The following is a 13673-nucleotide window of genomic DNA, read 5'->3' as shown; positions in this document are numbered from 1 at the left end:
AATTATAATAATCAAATAATTTACATAATATAAGTCTCTTTGAAGTAATTCGTCGATATAAATTGTCTACTATCAGCACCGGCAAGTTATCAATTAACCAAGTAATTGGGGGAGGGGGTGGGGGTAAAATACAGATTTTATTCTCAGACTTCCAAAATTGGTTCATAGCAAAAGTCATCTACTGGTTCCTCATTCATACCCTCGAAATCTTATTTTTTTGTTTATATTTAGAGGTCAAGTGCGATTCGTATAGATTGCCTGGTACGATGATGTGAATTTTTCCTCAGACAGGAGCACTAATGCCCACTAAAACCTCGAATTTACGGATTTTATTGAGAATTATAACTGTTACAATAAAATATGTGCTGACAATGTATCCGAAATACGTGTATTTTAAATGGCAAAATCCACTTGGTGGCACGTGTTGGAGTTGAGGTAAAAATTTGAAAAAAGTTAGGCAATTATTTTTGAATTATTTGAAGTTGATTTGGGGGCTGAGACAGAAAAAATTCGTTAATGCCCTAAATAAGGGACACCCTACTGTACACAGTGCTAAAGATTATGTTTATCGTCCGTCGAGTTCAGAATTTAGAAACGAGATTGAAGTTTGATCAGTTACACAATTTCCTGGTTGATGATCAACTTTTCTTAACTAAGATTCTAGAATCGACCAGCCTGTGATTACAGCATTTGAAAAATTTAATCTAATTGTAAGTCCATAGATGTTTGATATATGTAAAGCCAAGGGCGCAGCCTTTTAATTACGTGCGAAGTACTTGTTCTGATCGTGATAGTATAAAAAGGCGATAATTATCGAAATTGATTACAAAAGGTTAAAGTAGTCTCAATGAGATATCAGTATGGATTTTACCTCTCAAAAATTCACTCTTATCAGTCTAGATTTTACCACTTAAAAATTCAATTTTATCAGTCTGGATTTTACCACTCAAAAATTCGCTTTCACAGTGCAAATTGAACCATCGACAATCACAGACGTAAAATTTCAGGTGCACATCGACGGTAAGTGAATTTTGTATTTCTCAATATTGCGGCGTAGTTGGATATCTGAAATGGATGTCCAAAACTTATAACAAATCCTGGTTGAACTTTGTATCGCAATTCTGATAGGTGAGATAAATTCGAAATCGAAGAATGTAGAATTTGTGACATAGATTCAATACATCGTACGACGTAGTTTACTTACAGGATAACTTGTCAGAACAAACAGCACAAAAAGATCCATCTAAGCAATGTCTGCCGTTTCGTTTCTTGATGTCCAACAGTTGACGAAGACATCTTTCCAAAATGAACTACAAAAAGAATTGCGATTTGAATGATATTATTCATTTCTATTCTAGGACTTCCATTAAAAGATAGTCACACCAGAGTGAAAAGGAAACTCACTGACAATGGAGTGGAAATTGACAAGACGAAATATCCTTTTGTTGATCTGTTGCATATATGCAGGTAAATAAATTCCAAACGATGAATTTCACATTTCATTTACCGTAACACTGATTAAATTATCGTTCTTTTTTTCTTCCATTGAAAAAATCGTATCTGACGTAGTTATTTCAATTTAATATAATATTACTAACAATAGTTTAATAATTGTATTTGGTAACCTTGCTTCTCACGTTGCGAATTGTCAGGGCATCACGTGATTATTTCGAACTGCTTCTGATGCAATTTTGGTCCATTGAATCCGATAATAGTCTCGATTAACCGACCGAGACATGCTAAGATTCTCTGAATGAAACGGCGGAAAAATTGCTAATTTCTAATACAAAGCTTGACGTTCATAAAAGCGGAAGCTACTCCATGTATATCTCGAGATTACGGAAATGGCGGAACAGTCTGCGTGTGCAACGGAACTTACTGCGACAGCACTCCAGAGTACGAGGTTCCGGATGTCGGTTCATACATTCGGTACACCTCAAGTGAAGATGGTTTACCGCTGAGCATGACGCAAGGTGTCTTCGACGACGAAAACACATCGGCGGATATCATTCTTCGACTCGAACCTGACATCACCTACCAACGAATTCACGGATTTGGGGGTGCCATGACGGATTCGGCGGCCATCAACATAAAATCACTCAGTGAAGGTGCCCAGGAAAATGTACTGAGGTAGTATATGCTTATATGCGTGTAGTACTTGCATAGTACTTATATCTTTATTAAAGTTTCCTGAATTTTTAGATCGTATTTTGGCGAGGAAGGTAGTGAATATAATCTTGTACGTGTACCCATTGCTGGGACTGACTACTCTATCAGGATTTACACCTACGATGACTACGATGGTGATGTGTCACTGGAAAAATTCAGTCTGGCGGACGAGGATCTGATCTACAAAATTCCGTTGATGCAAAAAGCTCTTGAACTAAATCCGAGACTCAGATTTTTTGCAGCATCATGGACTGCTCCATCCTAGATGAAAACTAATGACTATTATCTGTGCCAAGACGGTGAGGATTTACGTACTCATTTACGACACAAGCAAGGGTCGTTTGAAAAATGCATTGCAACCTCTAATGGGATCTGAGAAGCTTCGTTAGAATATGATAGAACTTCCATTCGTAGGATTCCTGTTAGAAGAGTACTACCAGGTGTACGCTGACTATATCATCAAATTCATGGACGAGTACAAAGAACATGGACTGGAAATGTGGGCAATCTCGACAGGCAATGAGCCGGTAAATGGGATCCTACCGGAAAGTATCTACAACTGTATGGCGTGGACACCACAGGGTATCGCAAATTGGGTTGCCGAAAATCTCGGTCCGACAATCAGCAGATCAAATCACAGTGAAACTCTTATCTTCACCCTTGACGACCAGAGATCTCGTTTATCGTGGTTCGTTGAGGAAATGTTTGAAAACGAGTTAGCAAAAAATTATACAGCCGGAATCGCCGTTCATTGGTATTTCGATCAAATGAGTTCCACGAATTTACTCGACGAGACCCATTCCAATTATTCCGATAAATTTCTTCTACTGACCGAGGCTGCGATATGTAAGTAACAGCAGGCCACAGTTAATGCACACACTGCAAATGTCCGCAACACTTTCTGTTCACTCATGTCCATGGTTGACGGTCTTTCTTATTAAGGGAATGCAACAGCTGACACATATGTCTCTCTGGGATGTTGGGATCGGGCTGAACAGTACATACTGGATATAATTGAAGTACGTATCCTATGAGAGTGTTGTTCAATACGGTTTACAAGTTAAACTATGCAAATCAGTCTAGTCGAAGTCGTCATTTCGGATAATGACATCAAAGTTCACTCTGATACCTCCCGAGTAGAAATTTGATCAGGCCAGCCTGATGTACCAGCAGGATCTGATGAGACTGAAATCAGGCGTGCCTCGTTAAGGTATACCCGACGTGACCCTCGTCAGGTTATCATCAGAGATCCCTTACTGAGGTGTGCCTGTTGGGTCCCTGATCAGGTTATCACCAGGCATCCGTCACTGGGAAACCCTACTACGGCGTACCTGATCTGATCTTGACTAAACCTTAAACACTGCAAGTACCGCGAGTGGCTACCAGGCGTCCTGGAAGCCCTGGGCGTTCTCACGATGGAAATATCAAATGACTTGTAATCAAGTCTGGCCATCTACGTACGAAATCGCGCGAAATATCATTTTGCAACTTATTACTTTTGTAGATATCCACCTACAGTCTGATCAGATAGTGCCTTAACCTGGACTGTTAAAGGCCTGATGAGGCCCTGGTCCAGTTCTGATCAACGTCTAATCAGGGTCTGACCATAGTAACTGAACTCAGCCTGATCAGGTTATTCGAAAACGGCACGTTACATTTCTGGTCAGGCTCTGATGTGTACCTGACCATGGCCTTGTCTGAGCCTGATGAAAATTTCTAATCAGGCAGTGTTTGTAACATACCGATGATACACTACACGTTCTCATATTCCACACCGCAATTTCTGCAGCGTGATGCTGTCTGTTTGTAAAAATTAAAATGAATCTGATGCTCCCTAAGAATCTGGAACACTGGGTGACTGGTTGGGTGGACTGGAATCTCGCTTTGGACATAGATAGCGGTCCTGCTTGGGACAACAATACTCTGGATGCTTCAATTGTCGTGAACGCGGATGAGGACGAATTTTACAAACAGCCAATGTTCTACGCCATAGCCCATTTCAGCAAATTCATCCCACGGGAATCTGTACGAGTGGAACTTTCAATGAGTCAAGACGAGACTTCGGTCAAGTCCGTCGCTTTCAAGACACCGGAAAACGAGACCGTTCTTGTGATCTATAATATGTGAGTGAAAGATATAATGACAATCTTCATAAAGATTCAAATTTATGGTATGGTGGTTTGTACAGAAGCGGCACGACAATTTTCTCCATTCCATTTTTCAATCACGTTCAAATTCGTACAATTAACCACAAATTATTAAAAAAAAAACTGTAACAAAAATAGCATCGGTTTGTGTTGCCTATTAGTAAATAATACATTTACATATGTGTCAAGTTAGGCCGTATCTTCGAATTGAATGTTTTTTCTTTCAGGTCAACTGAAGAACAGCAGGTGACTGTTTATGATCCAGAGAGGGGAAACTTCACTCTTCAATTACCATTTAAATCAATTCAGACGATTCTCTACAAGTGATTGTTATACGTTACTTTGATGAAATTTGTGTTTACAGAGGGTTAAATTTGACTGACCTACTTGTATCCGATAATCTGACATAAATAATCATTTATGCAAAATTTAGTTTACTGTTTATGACCATGATGCGAAACTTAACAAAACTCAAGAAATCGAAAAGTGTATATAATATGATGTTTAAACGTTTATTGAACAACGATAGATTAAAAATACTTGACATGAAAGAATTTCAACAAAATGCATTCAACGTGCAGCAGTCCGGTTTTTGTTGAGTGCGTGTCTCAAATTTTAACGAGATAATTGAAATCGAGATACGGAGTATAGTTTGAAACATAAAAAACTTGGATTGAAACTAAATGAACTAAACATTGATAAGGCAAACAAAATATGAACCCAAAGCTTGGATCGTGGAAAAAGAAATACACAAAATCTTCCAAAATAGTGAAGCATTACAGAAACGGCGAATGAAGTTTAACTTGGCGATAATCGATCAGGTAAAAAATTTGTTTCACAATTGACTGGAATAAGAATAAATCCTATCTCGTGGCGGATAACAATCATGATGCATAGTAACAAAAGAAATCTAATAAAGAAAAAATAAACTTTTAGTTCACGATGGTATCGATCACGTGTTTGAATTTAATAGTGGATCTTAAGCGGAGGAAAGGGAATTGGATAAGTTTCGTAAAACTGACTTATGGTACGTATATTAAACGCATGAATCACTTTTTATTTCTTAAAAGTATAAATTTTCGTACAAGGCGGCAACGAGCATATATTAATATAATACATGAACATCCAGTTATATTAAATTTTGACAGTTGTCTCGTTTCTACGACATCTTGCATAAATTACCTTTAGAGACAGTTACTTGAATATTCTTAGAACATATTTGCCTGATATATGAATATAAGTAGCATCGTAACATTCTCACAGTCCAAAACACGATATTTGATGTTAAAAAATAAATACGTATTTTAGTATCGATAATATTAAATGTGCACCGTACTTCTAAGTATGACCTTAACAGTAGCGTTCCCGAAACTTTGTTACTTCTCTTTTCCTTCTTCTTTTTCAGGGCCTCGTACATTTTGTTTGCATTCTCTATGCAGCGTATATTCACGATTGGTTTGATAACAAAGTAATTGTTTGTAGATTAGAGTATGAAATGATTTCGCTTCTAATCGGACAGAAATATGTCCTTTGTGCAAATCATAAATAGTCACTTGCTGTTCTTTAGTCGACCTAAAAAAAAAAAAATCCAATTACTTGAAAACGCTCTAGTGAAAATAATGTCTACGCCAAAGTACAATAAAGTGCAGTTTGTTGAAAATTGTAGCAAATCGTCAAAAATCGTAGTATTTTGTACGGAAAATTACGAATTTCTACGAAAAATTATCAAAATCAACAATTTTCTATGAATATAATTACAATTTTGGACCCAAACAATATAAAACTTTTTATTTCATAGTATTCTTAGAATTTCGTTCAAAAGTACAACTTTTCGTGAACTCAATAAATTTTCATAAAAGAGTACGAATGTCTACGAAAGATTTTGATGATCGGCAATTTTAGAATTCGATTCATACCGATAAGATTATGAATATCTATGAGAAAGTATGAAATACTAGTGTTGAACCACCGCTAGATGTCGTATCTCTCTCACAAGGAAAACACTTATTGCAGACAATTTAACTACCTAGGAGAATTTCGGTCTACATTCGAAAGCTGATCTTCTTATCCTTTTAGTATGACATATGGTGGATTTAGAGAATCTGTCGTATTATTTGAATTCATCTTGTCACAATAGGTGAGTCTTGTGGAAAAAACTAACATTTGTTATTTCTCTAAACTTGGAATTCTACGATGTATTACAAGTTAGATCCATCTAAACACTTGATATAAGCAAAACCATCGTGTAAACTTAGTGATTCTACAATTATGTATAAAAAACGTAGATTTTCTACGAAAATGTATATTTCATGAAACTGAAAATAAATTTTATGCCAAAACTTCGAAAGTGTCCGGATTTCTCTGAACTGAAGCGGACTAGTGCGTCGAAAAATCGTTGTTCTTTTTACAAAAGTGGCATCTTTTCTACGCATCATTATTAAAATATGTGCTTGTATTGAGAACAATGGGAATCAGTTATGGTGGACTCATGATGTTTTATGGACTTTTGGATCTTCCAGCAACTTTCGCACGCACCACCTACGACACAATTGTAAAAGAAATGCGTAAGGTTGCTTGTAATATTTCTAAAATATCTATGAACGGAGCAATCAATTTGGAAACTTTGCACTCTAATGACGACAAAAGTCTGAAAGTATACGGTGATGGCAGTTGGAAAAAACACAGATTTCGTTCTCTACATGGCATCGCATCGCTCATTGGAAACGACACTGGAAAAGTGGTTGACATTATTATAAAATCACCCTACTGTGCTGCTTGTAAATAATGGGAACCTCGTTCTGGTACTCAAGAATATGAAGAATGGCTGGCAAACCATGAAGACGAATGTCAGGTGCTACGTAACGAAACTTCCGGTAAGATGGAAGTGAACTCGATGCTAGAAATGTTCGAAAGATCTTGAGAGCAATACGGAGTTGAATACAAATATTACATTGGCGATGGTGATTCAAAAACCTTCAAAGCCATTTTGGCAAAAACAGCCATATGGAGAAGACTTCGTAGTACACAAAAAAAGAGTTTGTGGGTCACGGTCAGAAGATGATGGACTCTAAAGTTCATAAAAAAATTCACAAAAAAAGTTAACAAAGAACTGATGATATATTATGGAATGGCAATGAGAAGCGACAGTTTCAGGGTGGAAAAAATCAAAAAAATCAATTAGTGCCACTCTCTACCAGAGCTGTTTGACGGATTAAAGCCTGCGGCACTACTTTTACCCAAGTGGAATTGATAGTCGGTGTACATGGCAGAAAGCAAAAGCCGAGGGCTGTCTACAGGATTATAAACATAAACCAGGTTTTTATGCCAATGTCCAAAAAGAAATGTTGCCTATTTACGACTAGAAACTTTGTATTACAGTGCATGAAACTTTTGATCGTAATAAGCACTGGCAATCGTTACGAAAAGGCATCCAAAATTTTCAGAGAGCTTTTCTCTCACTTCATTTTTTCGAACATTTTTGCACGATTTATCGAAAACGGAGCTTTCAATCGTCTTGAAATTTGAACAGCGTCTTCTTTACGTGCTTCATTTTTGGACCCTGCTCGGAAGTTGCCAGAAAAATTTAATTTTTTCATTATCAATTAACAAAGCTTCGAATCGTAGTGAAAAATTAATATTTCAATGAAAATGGTTGAATTTTATTGATCCGTCTTTTCTTTCTCCGAGTACGGCCCGAAAACTACAAGTCCTAGGAGCATTTCAGTGAAACTTGACTGAAATCGGTCCACCAGAACTCAAGCTGTCGCTGCAAAACGAAGCAAGTGTACAAAACGTCATCTAACTTTTGACTCCACATTGAGTTAATAATATTAACTTTATGAGATTAAAAAAATTTGTATTCTGTTATTCGACACTATTAACGAACATTGTGCGAAAGGATTTTTTTTACTGGCATCCATTTGTTCCTAAATTATTCATGAAAAAAGTGCATTTTCGGTTTTTTCGACGCTCTAATTCCCTTGATCGTAAAATCAAATTCGTAGTTAGGCGTACAAGTTATTTTCACCAGAGCACGGGATATTTATGGTGGAAAAGTATGGAAATATTTTTTTTTTATTCCTATAACACGAGGTCATTCACTTACGTATTGGAGATCACAACAACAATTTCGTTGTTCGGCGTTAGGAAAGCCACGGATTTGATACCAGTGGATTGATTGTATTGAGAAACTTCTATCCTTACGGAATTTCGCGGGATAAAGCTGCTGAAATGGGCTATGGCGTAGAACATCGGCTGTTTGTAAAATTCATCTGCGACTGGGTTCACGATAATTGAGGCGTCTACGTAATTTCTAGCCCAGGAAGGTCCGCCATCTTGGTTTAGAACGAAATTCCAGTCCAGCCAACCGGCGACCCAGTGTTCCAGATTCTTCACAATTGAGAATTGCGTTACAGGGAAGCGATTGTTAATTTACCAAATACTTATATTAATGACCAAGAGCAGTTCACTTATTGCAAATCAAATGAATGGTTCCTATTTATGAACATTGATTTTGATTGCTTTCTATTAATTTCTACCTTATCATGTGATTCCCATGGATTTCCATTAGACCAAGCGGTTTCCATTGATTTCCGATGCTACCCCTGATTTTTCATCACGCTAGGCGATTTTCATTGATTTACGGATTGGAAAAAATCATAGTAAGTAAAAAAAAAACCACTGAACATAAGTGGAAATCACATGGTCAACTGGAAATCAACGATAGCGGCTGATGAGGTGGAAATTGATAGAATCTTATCGAACTGAAACCATATTTTGATGTTAACCGCAAGACCCACTCCATTTTACATTGTTTTCAACAATTGTCGTGAGATTTTTTAGCACCAACACCTGATTTCAAGTAATTCGTAACGGTTTCCATATGATATCAGTTATCTTGGTTGATTCCTCGCTGTCCCGAAGATTATTTCATTCATTTACTTAAGTCGTTTTGATTCGCAATTTCAATTCCAACTGTCAAATTTATAATTTCCTTGAGTGAACGAGCTCTCGTTGACGGCTGCATATTGTCGAATGAATGTTGAAACTCTCGTACCTGCTAATACCGTGCATGGTGTACGAACGATGATAGCGTTTGGTCATTGATATCATGTGACCCTGATTCGAATTCGCATTGTTCAACACAAACTCACCGTCGCGTCGACAGTATTGATATTAAATACGTACTTCAATTATATTCAGCATGTATCGTTCCCCTCGGTCCCAAGACCCCAAAGAGACAGGTTTCTTCGATTTTGTAGTATCAGGTACTGTTGGGAACAGTCGGTACGTTATAAGCGTCAGACACATGGTTATGCGTACACAAAATGTTACGTTATAACTCACTTATGGAGGCTTCGGTCAGCATGAGGAGTTTTTCGGGAAACTTATAATGGGTTTGATCAAGCAAACTTGCGGAAGTCGTGTCGTCTTGATACCAATGAATAGCGGTCCCGGTTATATAATTCGTGCAAGATTCGTAACTCAGGAATTCCTCAAAGAAAGAGGTCAAGTGGCCTCTATTGTCGTCTAGACCGAATATCAGAGTCTGATTATGTCTTGACTTGCTTAACGTTGGGCCTAGGTTACGGGAAACCCACGTCGCCATGGCGGCTGGCGTCCAAGACATAGAGTTGATACGGACATATTTTAGGTACTCGGTGATCGGCTCATTTCCTGTCGAGATCGCCCACATTCCCAATCCTTGGTCTCGGTACTCTTCCAGGAACGTTAAGAGGTAATCGGTGTACATCTGGTAGTACTCTTCCTTCAACGATCCTGGAAATATAAATTCCATGAGTTTCTAGTAAACATTCCCGTGCTACGTTAGTGTATCTGCAATATTTCATCAGTGGCCCGATTCAACGTTACAGACACACTACTATAAGCGATTCAAAAATCGAAAGACACATACCGTTAACGTAATCATTATTCGTCTTCATCCACGGTGGCGCTGTCCATGGCGCTGCGATCAATCTGAGTTCCGGATTCAGTTCAAGAGCTTTTTTTAACAACGGAATTTTCCCCTCGTATTCTTCCCCTGACAGGCTAAAGTTCAGTTTCGACGTCTTTTCATCGGAGTTATCGCTGTAGGTATATTCCCTGGAGGAGAAGTCAGTGCCACCAATGGGAACACGTCCCAGGTTGTACCTGCTCCCTTTCATGCTGAAATACGCGCTGAAAATATGGACGTTTTTTTTCTTTTTCTTTATTATTAATCTTACAATACTTGTTATTCACAGTTGATGTCTGACAGCAGATTTTGCAACGACTATTGCACGGGAAAGAGTTTTGTTAGATGTAAACTGGAGGGAATTGAGTTGGTATATATGTACCTGAGTAAATTTTCCTGCGCATCTTTGCTCAGTGATTTTATGTTCATCACTGCTGAGTCTGTAAAAGCGCCTCCGAACCCCTGAATAGTTTGATAGAGATTTGTAGAATGTATAAATAAACGGGTACTACATTCCGGTGTCGTTTCATAACTGAAAAAACCCTCAGACTTCTCGAACCTTTGGCCGGCCTTATCAGACGTGAATCGGATGTACGAACTGGCACTCGAAAAATCATATTCTGGAATACTGTCGCAATATGTAGAATTACACACGCACACTGTGTAATCATTTCCATAGTATCGATGTGCACACGGAGAGGACTGCGCTGGAAATATTACAAGACGTATTTTGAGTACCTGAACACTTTCTTGATGGACTGATTTATGGAGCATTATCGTCTACTTTAGCGATCGGTTATTGGGATAATCACTTAATTGCGATGAATTCATAACCGCGATCAAGACCATTGGCAAAATACTGAGATTCTTCTTTCCACGGCAGGAGTGTTTATAATCTTGTATTGAACAATGAAACACGAATGATTGAAGATGATATATCTACTTTTATTCGATACGTTTTTTGTTGTTTTTTTTTCCATCATCTTTTGTCGTAATAATGAATAAATGATGACTGATAAAAGAAATTTAAACGATGCATTTAAAATAAACTGCCAGTTCATGCGTGACGAAAACCTGAATTATTCATTTAATGTTAATTAGGATTTTTTCTTGGAAGTATATTCACCTGCTTGTATCCACCAAATCAACACTAGGAAACATCGTTGCATCATCTCGCGTTTGAAGGCCGCAAATTTGTTCAAACAGCAGGAAAATAACTTAAATGTTATTTTTTTTTTTTTCTCCCAGTACTAAAATCAAAGTTTTATAAGTAACACCAAATATTATCTTTGCATGTATAATATTCCCTTTTGAATCATATTCATCTGCATACGTCACAGGAAACACTGAATACACTGAGAGAAATGTATACTGGTTTGTTATATACTTATACTACCCCTGACTGACTATAAATATAGGATAGATCGCAATAATGCCAGAATATCTCACAATTACTGTACGAGGTACATGAATTTTTCCCATAAAATTCTCTGGGTGTAGACCCAGCAACTGAAAAAGAATAGAAACGGAACGATCAGCAGAATTATGGACCCTGTTCGTTTAGGTTACCGAATTGAGCATGTTTCATTTCAATGAGAAACTGTTCCTTTTAATCTGTTTATTCCTTTATATTCGATTTTATCTGTTCTTTCCTATCCCGTCCTATCCGCGACAATCCCACCTAACACAGTCTATTCGTTTCAATTATTCATTTAAAATAGAGGATTGCAGTTTCAAATCCGATTCTGTTGTTTCCATCCGAATGAATTCGTTTCGAATAAAAAAGAAAAATACGAATCGGATTCGGATGAATCGTATTCTTTGAAACTAACTGATTCGGGTGGAATGAACAGAATCGGATTGGAAATTGCAATCCCCTATTCCAATTGAATAATCGAAACGAATAGGCTGGGTTGGGTGGGTTTGTCGCGGATAGGACGGAATGGAAAAGAACAGATAAAATCGAATATAAACGAATAAACGGACTAAAACGAACAGTTACTCATTGGAACAAAACATGCTTAAATCGGTAAACCAAAGAAACGGGATCCATAATTCTGCTAATCGTTCCGTTTCTATTCTTTTTCAGTTGTTGGGATATTCGGATCCACCTTCTTCAAACACGTTTTTATTCGAATTGTCGGATAAAGAAATCGGAATAGATCGTATTGAAAATTATATTCTTTCTCAGTTGCTCGGCGAGTTTTAAAAATATTACAAATTTACTTACCGGTAAGTGTTCACTCAAACCGCTCGCCTGTAGGGGTCTTTAAAGATCACGTAGTCGTTCTTCATTCACAGCCAAACAACTATTGAAGTCTTCGTAATATCACTCAAATTATTTATAAATTTTCAAATGTGACATCCTTAAAGTTCGGAGACGCTGTCTGATGTCCGTGAACATATTGGACCAAGTGGATCGTGTATAAATGATAAAACCTGTACTTGTAACCTATTTTACGGTTAATTAATTAATCGCAAATTCAATGTCGCGAAATTAGAGTGATTCAATTTACACGACTGTATTTGTGCCTCGATATTGGCGCTTTATTTTCTGATTAAACTCAGCTATAGGTTTTCAATTAGGCACCTCTCATACGCATCGAGAAGTTGAAGAAGTTGAATGAATAATAAATTGGAATTATTGAGGGCAAACATACCACGTATACTTCAAACATGGGCCCAAGTTATAACCTTCTACTCTAAAAAACTCAGGGTAATGTATTTTCCATAAATTTACAACATGACCCGGATGAAATTCTTGCAGAAATATTCTGCAAAACAATCATACAAAATTTCTTTTCGAAACTCTAAAAAGATTTTGAGATTATCCGAAACATTCAAAGAAGTGTAAAGAAATACAGAGTATTTAGCGAAAATGTAGAAAATTTCGTAATATCGCGTCTGAGATGGCCTGGAAACTATTTCTTTAATTTCTTTATCAAGATCTTTCCAAAATATTACAGAAATCTTCCGCATTTCATTAATAAATTACGATGCAGAATTTTTCCGAGAAGGTCAAGGAAGGAATAAATGCCTGATTGACATTTGATTAGGGCGACGTTTCGGTTATAAAATAACATTTCCAAGCACCGAAACGTCGCCGTAATCGAACGCTAACCATGCATTTATTCCTTCCTTGATCTCCTCCAACGAATTCTTCATCGAAAAAACCGCTTGGTCACGAATATTGACAAATTCGTATTGCAAAAGGGCTATTCATCGTCAATTCCTACAACGCCCTGCAAATATATTTTTTTTTTTTTCTCATTTTCGTCAAAATATAACAATTTTCGCAACAATCGTTGAGATTTTCAGTCAAGTTTCCTTGACCATGTACGTAACATTCGTGTCGAAAAATGAATTTCAATCAAATTCAACGGAGACTACAGACAATAAATAAC

At 37.3% G+C, this 13673-nt stretch overlaps 3 protein-coding genes across 3 annotated transcripts; 2 read left to right on the top strand and 1 right to left on the bottom strand.

The window, feature by feature from the left end:
- The first annotated feature begins 940 nt into the window (after positions 1-940).
- Positions 941-5593, top strand: LOC124215364 (lysosomal acid glucosylceramidase-like). Its single transcript, XM_046618687.2, has 8 exons — positions 941-1020; positions 1359-1467; positions 1809-2130; positions 2203-2468; positions 2584-3015; positions 3112-3188; positions 4009-4292; positions 4544-5593. The coding sequence occupies exons 4-8, from the start codon at positions 2435-2437 to the stop codon at positions 4641-4643; spliced, it is 927 nt and encodes a 308-aa protein (XP_046474643.1). The 5' UTR covers positions 941-1020; positions 1359-1467; positions 1809-2130; positions 2203-2434; the 3' UTR covers positions 4644-5593.
- On the top strand, positions 1410-2434 carry LOC124215684 (lysosomal acid glucosylceramidase-like). Its single transcript, XM_046619369.1, has 3 exons — positions 1410-1467; positions 1809-2130; positions 2203-2434. The coding sequence occupies exons 1-3, from the start codon at positions 1410-1412 to the stop codon at positions 2432-2434; spliced, it is 612 nt and encodes a 203-aa protein (XP_046475325.1).
- On the bottom strand, positions 5353-12665 carry LOC124215361 (lysosomal acid glucosylceramidase-like). The gene is made up of 8 exons (XM_069134799.1): positions 12501-12665; positions 11396-11456; positions 10652-10976; positions 10231-10493; positions 9663-10094; positions 9504-9586; positions 8422-8705; positions 5353-5888 (listed from the first exon to the last, which is right to left on the bottom strand). The coding sequence occupies exons 2-8, from the start codon at positions 11439-11441 to the stop codon at positions 5693-5695; spliced, it is 1629 nt and encodes a 542-aa protein (XP_068990900.1). The 5' UTR covers positions 11442-11456; positions 12501-12665; the 3' UTR covers positions 5353-5692.
- Positions 12666-13673: the final 1008 nt, after the last annotated feature.

Source organism: Neodiprion pinetum, chromosome 3 (assembly GCF_021155775.2).
Source record: "Neodiprion pinetum isolate iyNeoPine1 chromosome 3, iyNeoPine1.2, whole genome shotgun sequence".
In the NCBI taxonomy this organism is placed as follows: Eukaryota; Metazoa; Arthropoda; class Insecta; order Hymenoptera; family Diprionidae; genus Neodiprion; species Neodiprion pinetum.
The sequence above is the reverse complement of the archived record's forward strand: the minus strand, read 5'-3'. Positions and strand labels throughout refer to the sequence as shown.